General features: G+C 44.8%; 1 protein-coding gene and 1 pseudogene across 1 annotated transcript; both read left to right on the forward strand.

Annotated features, from left to right (window-relative positions):
• The first annotated feature begins 1,565 nt into the window (after positions 1 to 1,565).
• Positions 1,566 to 2,517, forward strand: LOC116909565 (annotated as a pseudogene).
• A 14,414-nt stretch (positions 2,518 to 16,931) lies between these two features.
• LOC116909866 (protein RoBo-1-like) lies at positions 16,932 to 21,089 on the forward strand. The gene is made up of 5 exons (XM_032913594.1): positions 16,932 to 17,004; positions 17,200 to 17,313; positions 17,689 to 17,844; positions 18,589 to 18,720; positions 20,649 to 21,089. The coding sequence occupies exons 1-5, from the start codon at positions 16,932 to 16,934 to the stop codon at positions 20,834 to 20,836; spliced, it is 663 nt and encodes a 220-aa protein (XP_032769485.1). The 3' UTR covers positions 20,837 to 21,089.
• Positions 21,090 to 24,088: the final 2,999 nt, after the last annotated feature.

Raw genomic sequence — 24,088 nt, forward strand, 5'->3', positions numbered from 1 at the left:
AGGTGAGTGTGGACTTTTTGCTGTGTTTGACAATGAGTTTAAATAAAAGTACACGGTGTCTGTCCATGTTGGATGTTGGTACAGAAGAAGGGTCAGAGTGGTGAGTGTGTTACCTAATAGGTAAAAAGAAGGGCCTTTGTGGGTGTGAGAAATAAACTGATCAGTGAGCTACACACACACACACACACACACACACACACACACACATGTGCTCACACATAAACACACTCATTCATACATACATTCACAATGCTCACACATACACACATACATTCACTTATACATGCTCACACATACATACATACATGTGCTCATACGTGCTCGTGCATACACACATTCACACATGCCCATACATATACACACTCACACATATACTCACATATACATACACTCACACATGCTCACCACATGCTCACCCATATACACACATACATATATGCTTACATGCTCATACGTATGTATACACATACATGCTCACACATGCATACATACTAATATTCACACACACATGCATGTACACGCACACAGTATATTGTCAGTAAAATGTTATTAAAGGAAGAATGAACAGACTTTCCCAGGACCTCAGAGTGCATTCTCTCTCCCTTTTCTTCCACATGGTTTTAATCAAGTTTTGTTGTGTTTGTCAGTTTCTAAGATTTTTCCAATGTTATTGATGTCAAACATAAAAGTGTTCATTTAAGGTAGGCATTTTTATTTTTGATATGTTGCTATGAAGCAGATCTCCCACTCTGTCTACCTCACCCATCATCTCAGACCATTGCAGTTGCCTCCTTCTGTCTGTCCTTCTGTCCTTCTGTCCTCTGTGTGTGCTACTACATATATGTCTTCTTATGTCTTTGGATCTGAGAGACTTCAATATTTCTACAAACCAAAAGAAACAGAACTTGATAAATATCTTTCAGGATTTAATATCTCTGTTCAGCTTGTGGCTGAAGTTGAGAGTGGCAGTGGACACCTCAGCACATGGCGCTGGTTGGGGCCGAGCAGACGCTGTAAATTTCAGGCCAACCTGGATGCCCAGCGAGACTCTGTGCCTTTAAAATTAAAAAAAAGCAAATAAACAAAATGTGCTGCAAAGGAAGCTGGAACTAACACATTTGTCCCTCTGAAAACTTGCATGCAATTTGACTGCCAGTTTGACATCTAGATCATCAAACAGACAACACCTATGGGCATGTCTGGGAGCGAGTCTCTAGATTAGGTCAGTTGAGCTGAGAAGACGCTCTGACTGACAGCACCATCCACTGATCTTGGATAAATAAAAGGAGAAAGAAGAGCAGTGAACTCCCCTCCCCCCCAGACTGTGGAGACAATGGGTCCTCCCGCTCCTACTACCACAGCATCATGATAAACTACCTCCCAACTGTGATCCCAAACAAACCCTTCCTCACGGTAGTTGCATTTTGTCAGACAAGTACCCAACACACTACACACTAGTTTCAAACTACTAGAGGACCAACTCTTGGAATCCAAACATCAAACGTTGCGAATGTCTTATGCCTTGTACGCAGTGTTTTTCAAAATGTGTTCTGCCTTCACAGAAAATGGAGCCCCAAAACCTATCCAAGGTCACTGAGTTTCAGCTCTTAGGATTCGGAATCTTCTGTAGTGGCAGTCCCTCCTCTGCCATTTTCCTGTGCTTCTATCTCTCCTCCACCATCACGGGTAACATGGTGATCATTGCTGTGAGTGAGTGAGGATCCGGCGCCTGCGCTCCCATCCACCACGTTCCTCCAACATCTGTCCTTCCTGGAGATCTGGTACATCCACCACGGTGCCCCTGCTGCTGTCAACAGCCACCTGGGGCCACATGCCTATCTTTCCCTGCCTGTATATGACCCAGCTGTACTTCTTTGTGTTTTTGATTGCTACTGGTGTTTCCTCCTTGCCGCAATGGCTTATGACCGGTACACCTGGCCATCTACCACCGCTCCACTCTCTCTTCTCAGGTGCAGCAACTGTGCTGCTCTGGTAACAGTCTCCTGGGTGACAGGGGTGGGCACATTCCTGCCTTCCACTACAGTTCTAAGTTGGACCTGTGGGCTAACCATCAACCATTTCTTCTGTGACCTCCACCTCCATTAATCCAGCTGTCCTGCTCCGTCTTCGTGACAGAAATAGCCATCTTTGTCCACCTGTCCATCATATGCTCTGCATCTGTTCCTCCTAACCCCTCGTGTCCTCGTTCTCGTGTCCTCCATTCTGAGAATCCTTTACGCTTCCACGGCAGGACAGAAGACATTCTACATGTGGCTCCCACTGGCCGTGGTCACCATCTACTACGGACCATGATCTCCATGTATGTGCGCTCAAATGCGCATCTGTCCCTGAGCTCATCAAGGTCATTCTGTCTTCTACACTGTGATCACCCCACTGCTGAACCCAGTTATCTACAGCCTGAGGAACAAAGACTTCAAAGAGGCAGTTAGAAAACTCGTGAGAACAAAGTGTGGCGTCTACAGAGCCAGAGTGAAAGGAAGTGTCAGCATTAAATAGGGACCCTGAACACACAGTGCTTCAAGCACTAGCATTTGTTTCTCCCCCTGTGGAGCTTGGGCACGGTTTCTCTAAAGCACTGTAAGACTGACTTTTTAAAACACAAAGTTTGGTGTTATTCAGTAGCTGTACAAAGAATGAATGGGAAAAGATAAAACTTTGAAATGCCCTCACGGTAAGAAAGAATAAGTAAAAGTTTCTGTGGTGCCAAGCATTTCTTTTTTTATAACCAAAAATTTTAAGGTGTTTTAATTAATGACTTTCTAGAAAAGGAAAACAAACAAACAAACAACAACAAAAACAAAGATAGGGAGGAAAAAAGAAAGATCCATAGATCCTTATATCTTGGAATTCAAGGCTTCACTTATTGTCCCATTTGTTTGCTTTCCTTCCGTCTTCCCTCCTTACCCCCTTCTCTTCCTCCTCTATCTCTTCTTCTTCATCTGTTTTCTCTTTGAGACAGTTTTATCTGTGTAGCCCTGGCTATTCTGGAGCTCCCCTCTGTAGACCAGGCTGGCCTCAAACTCAGAGATCTGCCTCCTGCCTCCTGTGTGCTGGGATTAAAAGGGCGTGTGCCACCACGGTTTGCCTGGCAATGAATTTATTTATTTAGACAAAGAGCCCTGGCTAGCCTAGAGCTCACTAGATAGACAAGTATTGCCTTGAACTCAGAGAGTTCTACCTGCCCCTGTCTCCTGAGTGCTGGGATTAAAGTTAGGAGCTATTTTCTTAATTCAGACGATATTTAGGAGGTCTGAGCTAGTCTTGTCCACTGATCTACTCATTAACCCTGAAGATATTTTTGATCCCTTGACCTGTACCAGGTCAGTGCTACAGTTTGGACAGGGTATACAAAAAAGCCAGGGAAAGACTTTGTTAATGGCTGATGCTCTGGCAGGGGGTGGAGTGGGACAACGCAACCTCTGACGAGCATCTAGAGCTGACCACTGTGAAACAGTTACAATAAGCTGGGGTTGAGACTTGGAGAAGGAATCAGCCTATGAGCTTAACACACAGATCACACACGTTGTGGGGGGCAGGGGATGGGGAGTCCAGCCTCCACTTCTCAGTGAGAAGAAAACTGAGCAGAGCAGTCAGTCAGAAGACAGACACTGAGGACAGAAGACATGGAGGCACCGGGCAAGTGCAGAGGAGAGTTTGGTGAGGAGCAGGGATGGATGGCATAGGGTAAAAGCCCCGAAGAATTTTAAAACTCTGTAAATGATCATCAAGGGTAGTGTATAGGCAGTCGGGGATTTTGTTAAAAACCTCAGTGATGTGTAAAAACAAGACAATGACCCCCCACACCCAGAAGGCCACCGCAGCAGCTGGTGCTGTGAAGGAAACAGGTTTGAATTTAGGTTTAGTGATATAATCCGCCAAAGAAAGTGTGCTGGTGGAGAGTTCAAACCAGTGGAGAAAAGGTCACTCATGGAGGAGTTTCATGATGTGAGGTATGAGGAAGAGGAAGCCCAGCCTGTGAGCAACCACGGTGGTGGTGGCAGGGGTAGGAGCTGGGGGACTCCTGCTATGGTTGAAGAGGCTGTCGGCAGGCAAGACAAGGATGGAGACAAGTGTCTCAGAACAGACACTGCTGCCCTCCCTTTGCCAGAGTGGTGGCCTCATTATTGAGAGTGACGGGGAGGAGGGAATGGCTGGTGGGAAACCAAAGCGAGAGTGTAAGTATATAGCTGTCCTGAGAAATGTGCTTTTTAAAGGTGAGGGGGGAGAAAATCTTACTGCAGGGACAGTTGTATTTTTGTCAACCGTAAGGTTTTAAGCATCTGGGTACATTGAAACAGTTGTGGGGAAGATCAATTAGTATATTAAAAATATAAATGATTACTGGAAGTGCTAACCAGAGCCCAAGATACGGCAGGAAGGAACTGTGAGCAGAGGTGAGCACCAACACACAACAAGAAGTACTTTATTCACTATAGGATATGGAGTGTGTGTATTTTGATGCCATTTTATAGAGGAGAGGATGGGATTTGCTTATTTGTCTAAAGAGAGATCAGTAAAAAGTAGTGGTCTGAATTTGAAGAACGTGGTGACATCAGGTAAGAGGAAGGGACAGTGATGGTCACTTAATACTCCTGGAAGGTAGAGAGCTACGTGGGAAGACAGAACCAGCTGAGAGAAAATGGTTTCCAAGGGCCTGGGATTAGTGTAGGAGGATATCCTAAACGAAGTGCTAAGCAGCGTGGAATATAACTGAAGCAATGGCGGTGCACACAGGCTTCACAGGGCAGAGTTTTCACTTAGCTTCTGCTAGGCAGAGTTGGGGTGTGTGCCTTCCAACACCAGCTCACTAATGAGGCTGCCCACTCCAAAGAGAATACCAGCGCCCCCAGATTTACAGAGATGAACTTAAAGTGACTGAATATAGTACAAATCTCAGTTCCCTTCGTCATCCGACTGGGCTATAAGGCTAAATTAGCCAATACCATACTTTAAATCTTTTTAGATTTTTTTTATGTGTATGACTATTATGGCTGTGCATATGTATGTGTGCCACATGGAAACCTGGTACCCACAGAGCTCAGAAGAGCTCATCCAATTCCCTGAGAACTAGAGTTATGGTTGGTTGTGAGCCACCATGTAAATGCTGGGAACCAAACCTATATGCCCTTTGTAAGAACAACAAATGTTCTTAAGTACTGAGACATCTCTCCAGCACTCCATTATCACATTTGAAAAAAATACTATTGGTTTTCCTTCTACATGTACTGTCCTCTTTTTTTTTTTAATTTGTTTTTTTTTTTTGGGGGGCACCTCACCATACAGTCTTAAGCTGGAAAAAAGACCAGGCTGGCCTTGAACTCCACAGAGATCCTTCCTCTGTCTCTGAGTGCTGAAATTAAAGGTGTGCCTTGCATTTATTATCCTTTTAAAGGAATGATTTTAGAAATCTGAAAGTTTTTTTAGTCATAAGTTGGTATTCTATCTACAGCCCACTTTACAGCTATCAGGCAGTTAGGCATGCTCTGCTCCCCACAGTTGTCTAGCAACAGCCTGACTATTCAAGGGGCTGCTTTGCCCCCCTTCTCTCCCTCTTACTTCTTCTGCTCTTTGTTCTTCTCTGTTCTTGCCCCCTTCCCCCCTTCCCTTCCCTCTTCCCACCACATGCCCATGGTGGACCTCCTTTCCCTCCTCTACTTTTCTTCTCATTAAACCTCTCTCATGTGGAACCATGTTGGCTTGGTGTGTTCTGTCCGGGTATGAGCCAAGATTTAAACCCTAACACATAGAAATGTTGGAGCAGCCAGGCAGTGGGAGCACACACCTTTAATCCTAGCACTCGAGGCAGAGGTCAGCCTAGATTCCGGAAAAGCCAGGGATTCACAGCAACTTTGTCTCAAGAAAGAAGACCTGGTTGGGGGGACTAGTTCAGAACCTTGAACAAAGCCTATTCACTACCATGAAGGACTCCTGTGTACCCCAAAATGCATGTTTTCTAAACTAAACCATGGAAACCATTGAATGGGCTACAAATAAAACACGGTACACTTGCTACTATGGGATTGTCCTTGTGTTTTGGTTAATACTCTATCATACCAACAATTAAATGATGAATGGGGAAATGGGCTCTGAAAACCATAAAACACATGTCTGGTCAACATCATTTTACTACTTATTGATTGATTGATTTTTATTGACAAGATCTCATGTTGTATTGCAAAGTTGGAAACTCACCTTGTATCCCATGCTGGCATTAAATTTGACTCAATTCTGCCTCCATTTCCAGGGTGCTGGGATGAGATGTGTGAGCCACCATGGTGGCTATCTGACCACTTCTATGAAGATGTCAGTCAACCTGAAGGTGGGAATCAACTTTTTCTATGGTAAAAAAAGAAAACATTATAATAATCAAAATTATGAAAAAAAGCCACAACATTAAATCTTAAGAGGAACACATTGACTAAAGAGGGTTTTAGATGTCACACGGAGCCTCTTATTTTCTTGTTTCTTCATGTAAAGTCTGTATACATGGTACACACGGCCATAGAGTGTGCTGACCTGCATTTTCATCCAGGTTCCATAGGCTTAGCTCTGCTGTGAGAAATGGAGTCTCAGGGAATGAGGGTAAACATGACTGTTTACACTCTCTCCACATGAGAGCAACTCAGTTTCTCTGCTGTAGATGACTACTTGTAGCTTCGTATTTATCATCGAAACAGCTCGATACAGCTGGACACTTCCAAAATGATCACACCGTTTTGCTTCTGTGTGTGTGTATGTGTGTGTGTGTGTGTGTGTGTGTGTGTACACACATGTGCATGCATGTGTGTGGAGGCCAGAAGGAAATTTCAAATGTCATTCTCAGATTCCATCTACCTTTCCTCTTTATTCCTTCTCCCTTCTTTCTTTTTCTTCCTCTTCTCCTTTTTCTTAATTTAATTTGTTATGTGAGAATTTGGTCCAATGTATTTTGATCATGTGTATTTTCCCTCCTCCACCCCCTTCTTCCCCACTCTGTATTGTGTCTGCCACCCACATCAGTACCAGTCTGTACTATTCACACATTCTTGGGTGTGTGGCTTGGCTTATCAATGGCTGTACTTTTAGAGAAAGCCGACCCTCTCTCAACAGCTAACAACAGCTCCTCTGCTAGGGACTGAACCTCACGCCTGTCTCCCTCCTCCACAAGAGATTCTGTCTTGTTTAGGCTCTCACAGGTCTGGTGAACGGCGGCACAGCATTGTGAGTTCATTATGTGTAACTGCCCTGCCGTGTAAGGTTATGTGGTTTCCTTGTGGTCATCTGCCACCTTTGGCTGTTACATTCTCTCTATCCCCCACCCCTCTTCTGCAGTGATCTCTGACTAGCTCTCTCACAAGTCTGGAACTCATCAGTTCACCTAGGCTGTCTAGCCAGTAATCCTCAGCGATCCCCCGTCCCTGCCTTTCCAGTGCTGAGATTTCAGGCTCACAGCCGAGCCAGCTTTTCTGTGTGGGTTCTAGGGCTCAAACTCAGATTCCTCATGCTCGTGAGTCAAGAATTGCTTTATTAACTAACCATCATTTCTCATCTCTTAATGGGAAAAAAGAGGATGCTGAGCTTTGCGATTTGAGGCAAAGAGATATCTAGCAATATATCCGAGTGCACAACTTTCCAGACGGTCTTTGTAAACTTTTGCAGTCTTTTAGACTGCCCATGTGGACAAAATTCTTTATAGCTTTGGCAATATATTAAGGATAAATCTGAGAGCCTGGAGAGATGGCTTAGCAGTTAAGAGCACTTGTTGCCCTCCCAGAGGACTAGGGTTAGGTTCCCAGCACCCTTATGGTGGCTCACAAACCTCCTGTAACTCCAGTTCTGTGGAACCTAGTGCCTTCTTCTGTCCTCTGAGGGTACAGGTACACATGTACATAGACATACACACAAACAAAACATTCAAGTACACACTTAAAAAACAAAACAAGCCAGAAGGATGATGAGTGAAAGCTCCAACTCAGATCACTGAAAAATGCTGAAGGATACAGTAATGTGTAGCCCCTACTTGGTCATTACTGACACGTAAACACATCCAGTTCTTACACTCCTTCTCATGAAGATGCACAATTCCTATGTATCAGAACCTGGACTGCAGAGTAAGTTCCAGGCCAGCCAAGGCTACCTAATGTGACCCTGTGACAAAAGACATGTTTTTAATGTTTTCTTTCCTCATGGAGTTCTTTTGTTTTTCATTCATATCAATATCTCACTACCTCTAAATGAACATTTGCTGTCCACCTAACTCAGGTCCTGCAGTCATCTCTGCCTTGCTTACTCTTCCAGCCCCACAGGCATGAGAAAAGCAAAAGCAATCTTTGAGAAGTAGCCTGGTTTTGATTACAATTTCCACTTAATTCTGTAAATATCAACTCATACTTGCTTACATGAAAGTCTAGCCATGCATCAAGAGTACATTTTGTCCTGACCATTGACAACATGCAGATACAGAAAGTATAGCATTTTAATAGCAACTGTTACTGGGACCATCTAAAAATATACTTGAAATTACGGGAAAGATGGAGGAGAGCCAATGTCTGAGATGTCTTCAGGAGGAACATTCCGTTCAAGGAGGAATTACACGGTCTTCTCAGAAGTCTCAGTGAGATTGTGACAGGGAAAGAAGTTCCTTAATTTTTGGCTTCATATTCTTATATATAAATGAAGACCATTTAAAAGATTTAAACACTGTCAGTTTGTGTGGTCAGGATGAGCTAGCTGGTCAAATAATAAATTAGGGGTCTATTAAACATTTTCCCTCTATCTAAGAAAGAAGATAGGCTACAATGTTGTGTGCGTGTGTGTCTGCATGTTTATGTGTGTGTGCGCACTTACACACACACACACACACACACACACACACACACACACAGAGCAGTCTGCCTCTTGTGAGCTTTTGTGCTTCTGAAGGTGCAAGGTGAGCGCACTGGAGAGGCTCTGCTAGGCAGCAGGCAGAGTGGAAAACCAGCTGGATGTATCGTGTGCTTGTTAGAGAGGTTTTAAACAGAAAAGACTTTTTGATATTCTAAAAGACTGATGTCATTGTACTGAAGGAATAACAGAAGCTTTATGAACAAAGTGGGCTCCTATCTGTTATCCACATACATGACTCGCTAACCACAATGCCAAACTGTCTGTGTGTAAGTGACCAAAATGCTTGACTGATTTTGACAAGGCTACTTAAGGCACTCATCACACAAGCATGTGCTGTACTTTGAGTATTTGCCTTCCACTCCACCTCCTACCCTATCACTGCCCTATCTCTCCTGTTAATCCCCATTGTCCCTCACAGGTTTCAATTCTACTTTCCTGTCCTTTACCCAGGTATCATTTTATGTGCCTATAAAGATTAGGACCCATAAATGAGAGAAAAGGTGAAACCTGACTGATAGTGCCTTGATTTGCTGTGCACGGTGGCCTCTAATTGTGTCTGTTCTACTACTGACAGCATAGCTCCATCACTCTTCATGGCTGGAAACATTGTGTGTATATGGGTGGCATATTCTTTATCCTTGAACTCAAGCTTTACAGAGAATCTACTGTTATGAAGAAAATTGCACCCTGCCTGGCTTGCCTTTCGGTTTCTGAATGCAAAGGGTGGTTTAGTGGGAATCTGTAGATAAATGTGCCTGGTACACATCAGCGCTTATATGAAGGGTGTTGGAAGACAGAGTGGCAAGTGATTCTTATAGCTGGCCCTTACCCCAGGACTCCCATTTGGCCTGATCTCCTGTGCCCAGCTGGCCAGCTCTATATCTGCCCCATGCTCTCCTTCCACAGTGTACCCACACACCTCATGCCAGGTACAGAAGCCACCTCCCTCACTGGTGATGGCAAAGGACACCCTCCCTTTCCTTTTGTTTAGCTCTGGTGGCTCAGAGATACTTATGAACACTTGTTATGTGACTGTCCCCTCTCTGTCTGGCTCAGGGACTCCGCAAGGGGGGTGGGCATGATTTCCTTCTGAAGGATATGCTGCGATGCTGTGTCTTCTGGCCTTTAGAGTGGTCTACTGACTTCTCCTCCAGGGAGTTTTCAGTCCAGAGGCCTTGTGTCTCAGCCTTCTCTGCACTTTCTAGCAGCCTTGCTTCCTAGAACATTCCAGGCTCCCCACCTGGCCTCCAAGGACTTGTATCAGTTGGTACAGTGAGATCCTTCTTAAATGGGAGCTTAGTCAGTGATGGGCAGTGACGGGAACACCTGGGTTCCCTCTCCTGTCCTTGGCCCAGGATGAATGAGGTCCTCTTCTCATGCCTCCTGGAAAGCCTGTTCAGGAGACTTCCTACTCAAGTTCCTGCCTCTGTCTTCTCACTTCTTTTCTTTGAAATGAAGGTGGATCCCCTTCATTGTTGCCTAACGGGGAAGGCACACAGTAGATGCTAAATAAATTGTCTCAATGAGGGCAGCCATCACTCTGAAAGCTTTAGGCACCCAGGCACCCTTTGCTCTGTGTTTCTCCTATAACTGCATAAGCCTCATAAACACCCACAAGAGACTCTCAGCTTTTGAGGAAACTGAGGCACAGAGATCCTGAGTCACTGCATGAAGGCCACAAAACAGGACTGGGATTTGGACCCACATTGTCTGAGTCAAAAGATTCTCATGCTGGGAAGTCAAGTGTTTTCTGAAGCCTTAAGACCATGTGTTCAGGGAGTTGTCAGCAAGACTCTCTCACATTCAAGCTTTCTTCCCTTCAGCCAAGAGCACACACAGAGTTCCTGGGAACAAACCTCTATGCCACCAAGGCATCCTGGATGAATCCAGGAAGGGCAAAGCCAAACTAACATAGAAGGGCCACCTCAGATGCTTCAACCTTCTTCTTGTCTTATCATGTAAGCCTCCAGCCAGCATGGACCTCCATGCTGAAAACCTGGCATGGCCTGATCCTTCACACTGTCAGGTTGTCTCCACCTTCCCAAATGCCTTTCCTCACCAAAGGAGTGGGAGGACCATCGATGAAAGGGAAGGAGACAGGGGAAAGCAAAGAAGAGAAGTACAGAGGCTCTCTTCCAGGGCCTAAGCCCTAATTTCTGATATGACTTTAGCCATTTTATGCTAGGCATCCATCTTGGTACCCACCAGTTTGTCTCTGGTTCCAGTCCCTGGAAGATAAGCTCCCAGTAACCCTGACTCAGTGACCCCTGCCCGAAATGTACCACCATGGCTGTCTATTTGTTATGATGATATGACTAACTGCTTTTTCTTTGTTTCGCTTCTGTACCACTCTTACAGATACCCAAAGGGTGTTTTTGAACTGCCTTTATCACTTAACTTGGCAGAACAGAACACTTTTTACTTCCTTGCATAGATATTGAAGATCTTCCTGTGGTTTTCCCCTTTAAAAGTCCTTTCTCATACCCCTCCTTCTTGGCAATCTCAAAGTTAGCTCAGAGATTGTTGTCTGGCTAGCAGTTAATAAATCTTTTAATTAAAATTAGATTGAGTCTATGTTTTTTTTTCCTAGGCGGTGGTCACAAACTCCATAACACTTCACCTTGCTTGATGGCAGCCATGACTTCCTATGCATAGAGTAATATCATGCTTAGCACTATGGGGCACTGACAGATAAGTTCCCAAGGTCAGGGGAACATTCTAGAGCCCCTCACTTTCCTGGCTGTGCTATCACGGGTTGCAGAGCCAGTCATAAAGGCAACTGGGCAAGACTCAGGGGTGTTTCTTCTAAAAAAGTTTGCCTACTGTGACCAGCACCTCTCCAAGATACTAGATACAAAAACATCATAAAAAAGGAAGTAAAGTAGGATCATGAGATCAGAGAGCCCTCAACAATGGACTCCATCCAGCTTGGCAGTGCACAGTGACCATCTGGAAGACATGGTACTGGGTGGAGATGTTTGTACCAATGTGAACCTGCCATTACTAACACCTTCATCTGTCTGCACTTGGTGTTGTCAGAAGCCCCACCCTTATGTTGGATTTGTTCTCCCTTCCCTGCAAATGTCCTCTAAGGGATAGGAGCTGGACTCCTACTGACAGACTCTTCCTCCAAAGGATGAAGTCAGGTCAGGGTGGAGATGGAGGTTTATACTGTCTTTGTTGCTCCCTCTGACTGGGCTGGGTCACAAAGACCCTGCCTTCCCCCAATCATCTCTCATGATACAGTGTCTACTAGGAACAGTTGTGTTCTAGACAAGGAACAGACTCTAGACACACACAGAAGAATATCTACAATGCACTCCAGTCTTAAACAGGCTTAGCTCGGATGTCCTGAGCTCCTCTCTTCCTGCTCAAGCTGCTATAGATTCATGGCCTAGGTACCAGATTACTCTAGCCAGAGAGGACCACTAGAGAGGAAAAGAACCCCACTCCAGCATGCCATTCCACAAGGCCTGCATTGGCGAGAGCTCTCACTGCAATTTAAAGGTCACAAGAGAATATGGGTCTTAATAAAAGGATTATCATTTCTGCAGAGCTGGGTCTTGGCAGCTACTGCCCTGTGTTGTTGCTGTTGGTCTAGAGGGCAACCTGCATCTGACCCATAAAACAAATCCCAGGGATCTATCAGGAAGCAAATATTCTACATGAAGTACTACCTGATCTTTCAGAGGAGAGAACTTACAGGAAGGCAGTCAGCAGTAGAGCTGTGAGTCCTTGGTGAGCCCAGGGACCACTATTATTTGCACACTAACTTAAGGGTTGAGTCAGGTCTTCTCCACACTTGACAGATAGGACAGTGGAGATTCAGAGTTGTGGGTGATGTTAAAGGAAAAATATTGTTTGGTGCAGCTGGAGACATTGAGAACTCCATTCAAGGGAGGCACAGTGGCATCAAGTGTCTTGCTGTAGCTGAGATTCAGTGAGTTCTAAATCTAGCATAGCCAAGTGGAGATTTAGAGCAGGAAGGCGGAGTCAAAGGATGGGAACTGTAAGACTAAAGGGGAATTCTGGGTTGCCGGCTCAGTAGAGCCCATGCTAAACCAGACTGGGTGATGAGACTGTTGCTGTCTAGGTGGCTTCATTTGGGTTTATTTTCTTCTCCAATTAAAGGATTACAAGGTGGGGAAAGTCTCATAAGTAGGCAACAAGAGGTGTCAAACTTTATTAAAAGTGAATATGTTCACACAGTAAGGCACATGGCAAGAAAGACGCCCTGCAGAGAAGAGAGTGGAGTCCACAACCCACATATGGAGGGCTAGGGATTTTACATGTTTTGAGTGGCCTGGGATGGATCTCCTTCCCCTAATTTTGGGTTAGTTGGCTTAAACCAAGAAAGAAGATCTGAAAGGCCCCCAACTCAAGGACCAGCCTTGAACCAACAAGCTGAAAGGGGCCCCGATTTAAGAGAAAAGCCCACTAGGTTTTTGTCTCAGGATAGGATGGTGAAGAAAAAGCCGGTTTGCCATCTTTATTATCCATCTTGGTCCTTCTCCCTTCCTGTCTGTCTGTCCTGGGTGTGGCTGATTCCTGATTCTTCAAAACCTCACTTTGGCTGTTGTGAAGAACAAAACACCTATCAGCATCAGAGAGCTATGGGGTCTGTTAAAGTGACCGAACCGGATTGATGATGAGGTTGATGGCTTGTTTCATTTCTGTTGCTGTAACGAGGACCCTGAGAGAAACCAGCACAGGAGAAGACATGGCTTTTTGTTTTGTTTCCCTTCCTTATAATTCCAGGTGATAGTCCATCTCTGCAGGGAAGCCATGGCAAGGACTCAAGCGGTACAACCACAGCCAAAACAAAAAGTCATGTCTTCTCCTATGCTGATTTCTATCAGGGTCCTTGTTACAGCAACAGAAATGAAAAAAAGAAAATAAACTCACTCTTACTTGCTTCTGTTTGGCTGAATTCCTCAATATGTAGACTACTCAGGACCCCGTGGCTAGGAAATGGTGCCCCCACACTGGGCTATATCAATTAACAATCAAGACCAATCCCTCACAGACATGCCGACAGGCCAATCTGATGTGGATAATTCCTCATTACAACTCACTTCCCAGGTGATTCTAAATGTGCGGCATTGATATTTAAAGCCGATCAGCATAACTGGGCCACGCATTAACAAATGGGTAACAGATTCTCACGGGCAAAAGAGCTTTGGGGAGCTGGAGTTGTATGACCAAGGGCAGTACAGTAGCCTGTAGAACAGGCAGCATGGGTCCCTCCCAGGAGGCAGACCACAGGAGGACATCTACTTTCTCCTGAGGAGTGTCTTTATCTGGAATATTAGACAGACTGTCATTTATGGTCCCAAGAATGAACACAGAACTGAGCTCTCGATGGAGTAGGTGGGACCTGACTGAGCTAAATGTTTGCTGATAATACGTCAAAAAGAGTGAGGCCTCTAGGCTTCTTCTATGTCTTGTCTCTGCTCTTCTTTAGCCAGGGAGGTTATCTGTAAGTGATGGGTCTGAGGGGAAAGTTACCCTGGCAGTCAGGAGCCAAAGAATACCACAAAGTCACACTGCACACAAAAAGCCTCACACAAGAGATTAATTTGGAAAGACACAAGAGGGCGGCTTCCTCTATTCTGCCAAGAAGCAGGAAGGCACTGAGCAGAAGGCAGGGTTCATATAGGGTGTGGGATGGGGGGGGGAGGACAGAGCTTTCCAGGGTGGCCTGGGATTGGTGGGAATCTCTGACCTGGTCCTGGGGAAAGCTCAGGGATTGGTGGGGTTTTCTTCTCAGGGATTGGAGTATTTTTTTCCTTGGCCCTGGTCTTGGGGGCAAGTCAGGATTAGGATGCTACTTCCTTGGCCCTTTTATCCCACCATTTCTATCCAACTTCTGTTGTTTTATGTCCAGGTTCTGCCTATGTAAGCAATCTCTTTGAGACCTTTTCCTGGGAGAAGAAAGTTGGCAGAGTTTCTGTGATGCTTGGTAGATGGGGGCCACAATCCATTCCCCATGGATGAATGACAGTGGCCTCAGCTTGTGGCTTTTCTGCTCAGCAGTGTCCAGGTCAGTGCATAAATGAGACACGGCCATAACCTGCAAGTCTGGCCTCTTGGCTCCAAGCCAATTTGCAGTCATCATCCTTATCTCCACTCTCAGCTAATTGGGAGCTCACAGTCCAGTGCTGGTTACACAACTTGAAGTTTATTAAGCTGAATTAATAGGGAACCATAAAATACAGTCTCCAGCTATGACTTTGACCCTGGGAGATGTCAGGACAGGTGTGTGATAGGATGGGAGTGGTGGTGGTGGTGGGCACATTATGAAATGCCACAAGGTGGCAATGCCAAATTCCTTCTTTGGAAGGCAAGACTTAAGCTGACTCTTTGAAAAAAGTCTTCGTTGTATTTGGGGGAGAGTGTACAGCATGTCTTGACTGTTGTCTTGTCATCTTGAGTAGTGGAACTGAGATAGGCTTCATCATTAGGGACCCATGATGTTTTCACTCAGCATCCCCTGCAAGTGTGGCAAGTCTACTCCCAGCTCATGATTCTGTGTCCCATGAAACATTTTGCCAACTTACTTTGAACCCTAGAAGCACTTCCCCACCATTTCAAGCCTATGTAGAAATTTCAGCTAAGTCTCTGCTGGTCTCCATAACTAAGGATGTCCTTTCTCCATCCTTCATGTCTGTGACTGTTGGGTGTGCCTCTCATTTATTCCACACTCCAGCATCTGAGGCACATGTATAACCCTGTTCCTTCCCTGTAACCCACACTGTCTTCACAACTCTGCATACAGACTTCCCAGGGAGGAGGCACTTGGTGCCCGAATTTTGACAGAATGTGTCTAAAATCTGAATGATTAGAAGAATCCAGAAGTGTGAGTCCCTCTACCTTAGCCTTTCTGTCCATTGCAAATAAGAAGGCTGGTGAACTATGCCCTAACAAGAGACTAAGATAAAAATATAAAAATTGTGTGTGTGTGTGTGTGTGTGCGTGTGTGTGTGTGTGTGTGTGTGTGGTGGGGGGAGTGAAATTACAGAGGGATACACCCAGTCCCTTCTAAGCAGAGAAGTAAATAGATCCTAGGGTCAGACTCTAGGGAGAAAGGAAAGGATGGAAGAAAGAATGCTGGGGATTTGCCTGAAAGGAAAATGGAGGATGGTATCTACACACTGTGAGCCAATTCCTGTACTTTTTAATTTTTAAGTACTCCAAACTTTTCTGTAGCTCACCTCAATCACAGTAGCATTATACACTCCTTCCCCTCCTTTCCTTACCAACCAGAAGTTCAAGAAGAGCTGTTCTCACAGTATCTACCTCTAGAAGATCAGGAAGTTTAGTGCACTTGGCTTCATGCCGAGATACTATTTACAGTAACTTAATTGCCAGGTAATAGTCCTCTGCACTATAAAAGTGACAGGGAGGCAGAGAAAGTGCTCCTTGCATCCTTTCTCTAGGCGAGATCGCTTCCTCTCCAGCTCACGGCAGTCCTTTCAGAAGATCAGGAGTCCTTCTTGGTGAGCATTTCCAGTGTGGATGGAGGTCATCCATTAGGGGGAAGGTGACTTAGGAAGTGGTGAAGCCATGCTATTAGCTAAGGATCTGATTACTGTTGAGCACCACGGCCCAGACCTTTGTAGCAATAGCGAGTCTCTACCTGTTCTCCAGAGGAGTTGTTTCTTGACTCAGCCATTTCAACTGTGGAAGGAGATCTAGTGTCTTCCAGATGCATGAAAGAAGAATTTCTCTTGAGTGAAAGTCCTTTCCCAGAACCCATCCTCATCCCCTATTCCTTGATAAAGGATATGGTATCTTTTCCAGTTTTGCATCCTTCCAAATGGCCACATCTAGCATAAAGCCAGTGTTTGATAAAGTTGGGCTTTCAGAAAGGACGAGTGAAGGGGTGAATGAATGAATGAATGAATGAATGAATGAACAAACGAATGAACATGTGGACAAACAACACAGTCTAGTACGAGGATTGCTGGATTGCAGGTCTGAGCCCCATTGCTCTGATCCCACTGTCCTTACTTGCATCTCACGCAGTGCTCACAAGCGTCACCATGGGCTGGTCCTCCGTCCTGAAGAGCCTCTTCACAGTTTTTGTCTTTAGCATCTTGGTTGTCGGCTCTGTAGGTAAGAGTGAACAAAGCATTCCCTTATCCTAAAAATGCAAAGGGGAGGTAGCCAGTCAAGTGCCTTGGGAGAGGTAGGCAACCACATGAAACTCCAGTAGTCTGTTTAGACCCCCATGGCTTCTTGACTCCTAAGCAACATCAACTACAAGGCCTCGGGATTACCTTTTAACCGATGTGCATTTCCTCCTTACAGAGAGTTACACATGTCTACAAGCTACGTGTCAAACTGCAAACTGTCCTGAGCCTTCATCTACTTGTGACACCATTGTTGGCTGCTTCAACCAAATACAGAAATTAGAAGCACCACGTAAGCCAACGTTCACTACCTTGAACATCCTCTAATTTATCCTTGCCTCCTTTCCAGGATGAGACTAGTAGCTTGGTGGAGATGGAGCATGCGCTCGTTGTAGGCCCTAGATTCTACATGATCAGGACCATTTGGGAGTGACTCCCCTCTTTTACAGTGTCAGGGATCAAACTCAGGGCACCATGCTTGCTAAGCAAGTTCCTTACCACCAGTCACTCCCTTCATAGCAAGTGGTTCCTCTGTTGGTTCCTTCTCAATAGACTAGCGCTGAGAGACTCTCAGAGAGGTGCAACACTCAAGAGAGTGGGGACGAGGGAACAGATTATTTACCATTACCCTAGAGGAAAGTTTACTTGGTGGTTCAATTTTCCGCAGTTCCGGGTTCAAACCAAGTACTTGAGCAAAGAGGGTGTAATACAGATTCAAAAACATGTGGATTGGAATTCTCAGCAACGCTGGGGAGTCAACAGACATTTAAATACAAGAACCAATGCTGCACCACTGACAAATGCAACAAAGAAAACATAGCACGTGAGTATACCTCCTGTCTGTGTCCCAACATGTGAATACAAACTGTGTCTGCTTCCTACAGCCTGTTCAGGGCTCCTCTACCTTTCCATGGGTCCATTTCACTGCGGCAGTAATGTTTGCCCTTCTGCTTTTGCTTGAAACCTTTATTTGTAAGGGACTGGGTTGGAAACAAGCCCCTCTCTTGAGGTATGTGTGTACGCACTTGCATATGCAGACTGAGAGACAGCTACGCAGCAGGATCTACTAAGTAAGTTCTATGAATCTGTAGCTTTAAATGTTCTGCTCTGCTCTGCTCTGCTCTTCTAGTGGAGAGACTTTCCTCACCTATTTTATTACTCACCTTGAATTTTTGTATGGTTGAGATGGAGTCTTGCTATGTATCTAGGCTTGCACTGCATTACTGGGATTCAGTAATCCTGCCTGAGCCTCCAAAGTCAGAGTAGCTGGGAGCACAGATGTGTGTGTACCACACCTGGGTCACCCCTCACCCTATGAACAGCACCATTTTAGAAAACAGATCATCTCCTTCCCATTATCTAGGATGGCTCTGAATTCCCATGATGTCCTCCATGGTGCTCTCACCCCAGTGCCTTTCTTCCACGCCTCCTCCCAGCTCATCCTCACTGCAATGCTTTTTGGTAGAATCATGGAAAAACCCTGCATTAGATAAGTCATGGATAGACATGTTCTCAGCTGTTTCTTCTGTCAGTTCCCCATGATGAAAACCCCTGTCTCTCCATTCAGTGTCTCGATCATCAGAAATCAATGGTGTTGAATGTACTGCCTGCTACAGTGAGCAAAACAAGACATGCAGCACAATGACTACCCTGAAGTGCACAGGGGCAGAGAGAAAGTGTCTTGAGGTTACCGGTACAGGTATGAGTACTTCCTCAAACATTCTGATGTACATATGTTTGTTTTCTTCTTCTTAGTTTTACTTCTTACTTTAGGGTGTGGATGGTCTCAGGAGTATAGTATACTTGTCATTTACTTCTGTGTACCCAAAGCTTAGCAGCTAAAAACATAGCAAATACGAGGCCCATTTTTCTACAGGTCTAGAATCTGAGCACCTCCCTGGCACTGGTTCTGGCTCAGGATGTCTCCTGGGGCAGTGTGAGTTGTCAGCAGGGGCTGAGGTCCTTCAGATGGAGGATCTGCTTTCTGCCTCACTCCTGATTTTGGTAGTGCTAACTCCTCTTCATGAAGTGGCCTCATGGTCTATCAGCTGACTTCTCTCAGCACTAATAATGAGAAGGAGAGGGTAGACTGATAAGGGGAGCTATAGGCTTTAATATCTAATCTCAGAAGTGACATCATTTTTGCTCCTTTTTTGTATTTTTTTAATTAAAATTTTAAAGAACTTACAAATTAAAAACATCATGTAGTGAGATTATCCAGATCCAAAGATCATATCCATGACCTTCTATACAGTTAAGAGTTGCAATTCTGAAGTTCTAGAGATTGGGATTGAATTTTACACTTTCATTGTCAACTATAGTTTTATGTACTTATCCTCCATATATATATGCACCCACACAGAGACATAGCAAGCAAACAAAGACAACAACAACAAAATCCAGGGCAGAATCAAAACTAAAAATGCAATTAGTTCCATATCCTCTCATGACTCCATTACCTCCACCCCATCCTTCCTCATCACCAGACCCCTCTCAAGAGTCCTATCTCTCCCCTCATCTCCACTTCCACCTCAATACAATCCTGATACACCATGAGTGCGGCCTACAGAAAGCCACTCTGCCAGGAGTTGGAGAGAGTGGGAGAGGCGGTTTTCTTAGAACGTAGTTTTCTTAGAAGGGCAATATGGGACCAAGCAAGCTCTTGGTTATTTATCTCAGGAGGGAGCCATTTTTGGTAGTTGAAGGGAAAGTGTGTGGCAGTTGATGGGGGTTGTAAGGGGAAGAAATATAAATGGTCGCACCTGCCTTGCTGTGATATCCTGCAGTGGGCCTTTTGGTTAATTGGCAGCACAGGAAGTGACTTCATTTCTAGATGTCACATAGGTGAGCACTTGAGGTTTTCATAGAGCCACTGAGAATTTAGTAGAATTTAGTAAAAGTTTTATGATTTTTTTCCTCAGTGAGCAAAACTTTGTGTTTGTTGTGTAGGAACTACAAAAACAACTGTGGGATTTTTCTCTCTGCACTATATAATAGGAAGGAGGCAGTGGCAACTCTTTTCTGATCAAGATGTGAAATATTTCATGATTGTAGAACTGAGAACTGATGAGTTGAAGGCAATAATCCTGAAGGAGGGTCTAGGATGGGTAGGGAAAGAACCTTTGTGGAGAATAGTTGAGATGAACAGTAATGTCACACAGGATACAGAGGATGGTTGAAGCCAACCATGACAGGACAACTTTCTAGTTCAATTTCCGTGGGAAACTGATACATATGTTTCCATGGTATTGGTCTCCCATGGGACTCAGAGGTCTTGAAAGAAGGATTTGAGCTCATGGGTATCAACAACATTTCCCTCCATTTTTAAAGCTAAGTTAGGATGGAGCACAAACACAATTTAAAATTTAGCCAAGCACTTGTCGTCCTTCAGCTAGTGTCTTTCTTGTGTATATTAAGTTCTTCCCTTGTAATGAAAGAGTTCTGAACCCCGGTGTTGTTAATCATGCCTTAAACAGAGGCTCAACCTATGCATGGAGTTGTTTGCATGTTTACCACCCAGAGACAGAGGTTACATATTTAAGATCACCCTGGGCACATTTCTTTCCCCAGAGAACTTGGGTGAGGAGAGGAGAGAGACAACTAACTGCTGGCTCTTTCTTTTTCCAGATCAATTTTCTAATTTAATATTTTATGGAAAAGGGTGTGCAACTGAAAATACTTGCTCACTGGATATGAATGTCTTCAATAACATAAAGATTAAAACCTTGTGCATCCCAGCAACCAATGGAAGCCCCAACTTCAAATCCATTGCATTCCTTCCAATTGTTCTGCTCCTTCTGAAAATCTTGCTTTGATCATCCAGGCACTGACAATCCCACAATACTATGCAATAGACCCATTGGTATACTTGGATGGCTATTTCCAAAACATGGAACAAATGAAAACTGTTCTTTATGTAAAAACTTAAGTTCGTTTTTTGTAATGTCAGGGAACATACAAAGATGACTATTTCTGAATGTCCCCTCTTCTCCTTAATATAATACTAGAAGTCCTAGCCAGAGTAATTAGACCAATCAAAGCAGTAAGCAAGTGAAATTAAATCTGAAAGCAAGAATAAAGAAAAGCAAAATAAAAGGAAGGGAAGAAAATGTAGTCATATTAGAAAGAAAATGGTAAAAATACTAGAAAAAACATCTGTGTGTATGTGTGTGCACATGTGTGCACACATATATACATGTATGTATGTGATATTGGAGAGAACTTTTAGTCATTAACCTAAGTATTATTTCCTAAGTTGGTGTTTCTAACAGCTTGGTGAGGAAAGGGTTCATTTCAGCTTATAACTCTCAGATCATCATGTTCCATTGCTTTTTTATAATTTGTAATAAAAATTTGGTCAACTGAAAAATGCTGGTTGTTTTTTATTTCCCACTTGACACAAGCCTAGGCATATGTGGAGAAAGGTAATTTCAATTAGGAGTGATCTTCATCAGATTGGCCTGAAGACAGGTTTGTGGGGTCATTTTCCTTGACTAAGGATTGATGAGGAGAACAGACCCAGCTTACTGAGGACAATACCAGCCCTGGCAGGTAGTCATGGGTGATGTAAGAAAGCAGACTGAAGAAGCCACAGAGAGAACGTGAGCAAGTGACATTCTTCTGCTTCAGTTCTTGCCTTTGGGTTCCCACTAAAGTTCTTGCCCTGACTTCCTTCAATGATCTGTGATACTGAATACCCAAGTGTTCTCTGAACTCTTAAAACCATGCCCTGGTGCTAGCCATCCAGCTGGTTCACCTTCACTCTATGACCAATGTCACAGCCAAGAGGTAGACATGGAGCTTCTGTGAGTAAGTCTCTAAAAGCACCCTAAATTATTGCAGAAAGGGCCAAGTCAAACTGACCCAAAGAGGCCACCTCTGGTTCTCTGGCCATCCTCTTGGCCTTTTCACATGAATGCCTCTGTGCTCTTAGGAACTAGTGATCCCCTTTGCTGCCTCTAACACTTCTCAGCCTTTTCCTCTCCAAAGGAGCAGAAGGGGCCAGTGCTGAAGATGACTAGAGAGCAGAGGCCACAGTTAAGTACAGGAATGGGGAGGTGCTACACTAGGGCCTTCATCCTGCTTGATGGCAGTCATGGAGTTCTGGCATAGAGTACCTACCTGCAGGCCCCACGGGGGTGTGGGGCAGCTGAGCTCCCAAGAGCAACAGAACCTCCCATAGCTCCTCATTTTCACACTGTGTGACTGATGGTAGCCAGGAGTAGATGAGATCAGGCACAACTCAGGGGTGCTTCTCCTAAAAATTGACCAGCCCTGCAAGTGCCCCTCTGAGACACCCAATACCAGATGTGACCAAGAAGAAGGAACTTAAGGAGACCATGTGACATAGAGTCCTTATCTGTGACACAACACAGCTTGGCAGTGTACAATGACCGTCTGGATGGCAGGTGTTGGGTGAGGATAACTCCAGAATTAACCTGACATCATTGACTTTCACCTGCCTGCACATGCTCTGGCCAGAAGCCCCATTTTTGTGTTGAACTTGTTCCCTAAGCCCTAAGGATCCTCAGGATCTGGTTACCAGCCTCTTATTGAGCCTAGGTGATAGATTCAGGTCAGAGGCAAAGTGGTCTACTGTCCTTGCTGTATACTCTGACTGGGCTGGGTTTCATCGGTTTGCTTCTCTCTGATTTCACTACGATCCTTTGTGAAGTGAGATGGATCCTTCAGAAGAGGGAGAAACATACAAGTAAACATGGCAGAGCAGGCTGAGGTCCTCACTGAGCAGCTTTGGGGAACCAGAACTGTGTGAGAGATTACTTTGCACTTCCTAAAGTGACATAGCCAGCGCTCACTGTGACTCTGACCTGTCTGCAGGCTCTGGGCCAGAGTCATCTGAGAGAAGAGCTACTGAGGTAATCCTGCCCCAGACTCTGCTACAAACATGGTCTCTGGGCTCTTGCACCTTCTTTGCCAGAAACTCTTCTTATCTCCAACTCATTAATCACCTTGGAATTCATGGCGCAGGGTCCGTAGTACAAAGTGAGATGGTTTAGTTAGCTGAGCAGATAAGAGATCCATGAAATGTACAGCCATGAACTGTGACTTTGAACCTTAGGAGAAGACATGTGGGGTGGTGTTGGGGTGCTAGGGGAACTCCCACAGGGTGGGAAGGCTGGCTTCACTCCACGGTAAAGAGAAGTGTCCCTGACCATGGCTGAGGACAGCCCAGGTCTGTCTGCTCTGGGAACTGAGTTTTAACTTTTCCTGTTTCTTTTGTTCTTTGACTGAGAAAGCAGAGGTAACAACAAAAAAAGCAGAAGCAGGCGGGGAGTTCTTTTGAAGGTCAGATGTCCTACACAGAAGAGGAAGCAGTGAACAGACTAAGACGCACTCTAGGCAGTGAGAGGAAAATCCTTGCAAACTGTAGATCTGTGAAAGGTTCGGGGATCCCTACATATAAAGAGCTCAAGTACCTCAGTGTGAAGGAGACAGTCTCCCCTTAGACATGGGCGAAAGGCCTGAGCATCTTTCCACCTCAGCAAGCAAACAAATGGGATGGAGTATGGGAATACAGACTAACCGATATCGCCAGTGTGAACTGAAACTGTGGACAAATCCCTGTGAGAGCCCAACCTGGGTCTCTAAGTGTGATTATCATGAGGAGAAAACACAGCTGGCAGGACCAAGAACCTTCAAAAGGGGGACTCGTGCAAACTGTTGGTGGGAAAGCAAATAATTCAGATGTTATGAAAAGAACAGGTGCAGCTCCTCAGAACAGCAAAACAAAAGTGTTCGGTTTGGGCTACTCAGGCCACACTCACATCTCCTCTCTGTCCCATCACTAAAGCGAAATGGCAGGACCCTAGGAATACAGTTTGCCTGTGAATCTGACTCTCATGTCCCCAAAGGAGGCTTACCCTAAGTGACCAGGAGCTTCAAGTGGTTTATTCACCATGATGTTACACACAGTAACTAAAGGGCTGAGACTTTATCCCTCCCACTGCCATTCAAGAGTCAGAAAAAACCTGTTCATCATGTTGATGGTAATGGACTAAACCTCAGAACCTATAAGCCAGGCCCAGTTAAATGTTGTCCTTTATAAG

The sequence above is a fragment of the Rattus rattus genome, chromosome 9, assembly GCF_011064425.1.
Source record: "Rattus rattus isolate New Zealand chromosome 9, Rrattus_CSIRO_v1, whole genome shotgun sequence".
NCBI lineage: Eukaryota > Metazoa > Chordata > Mammalia > Rodentia > Muridae > Rattus > Rattus rattus.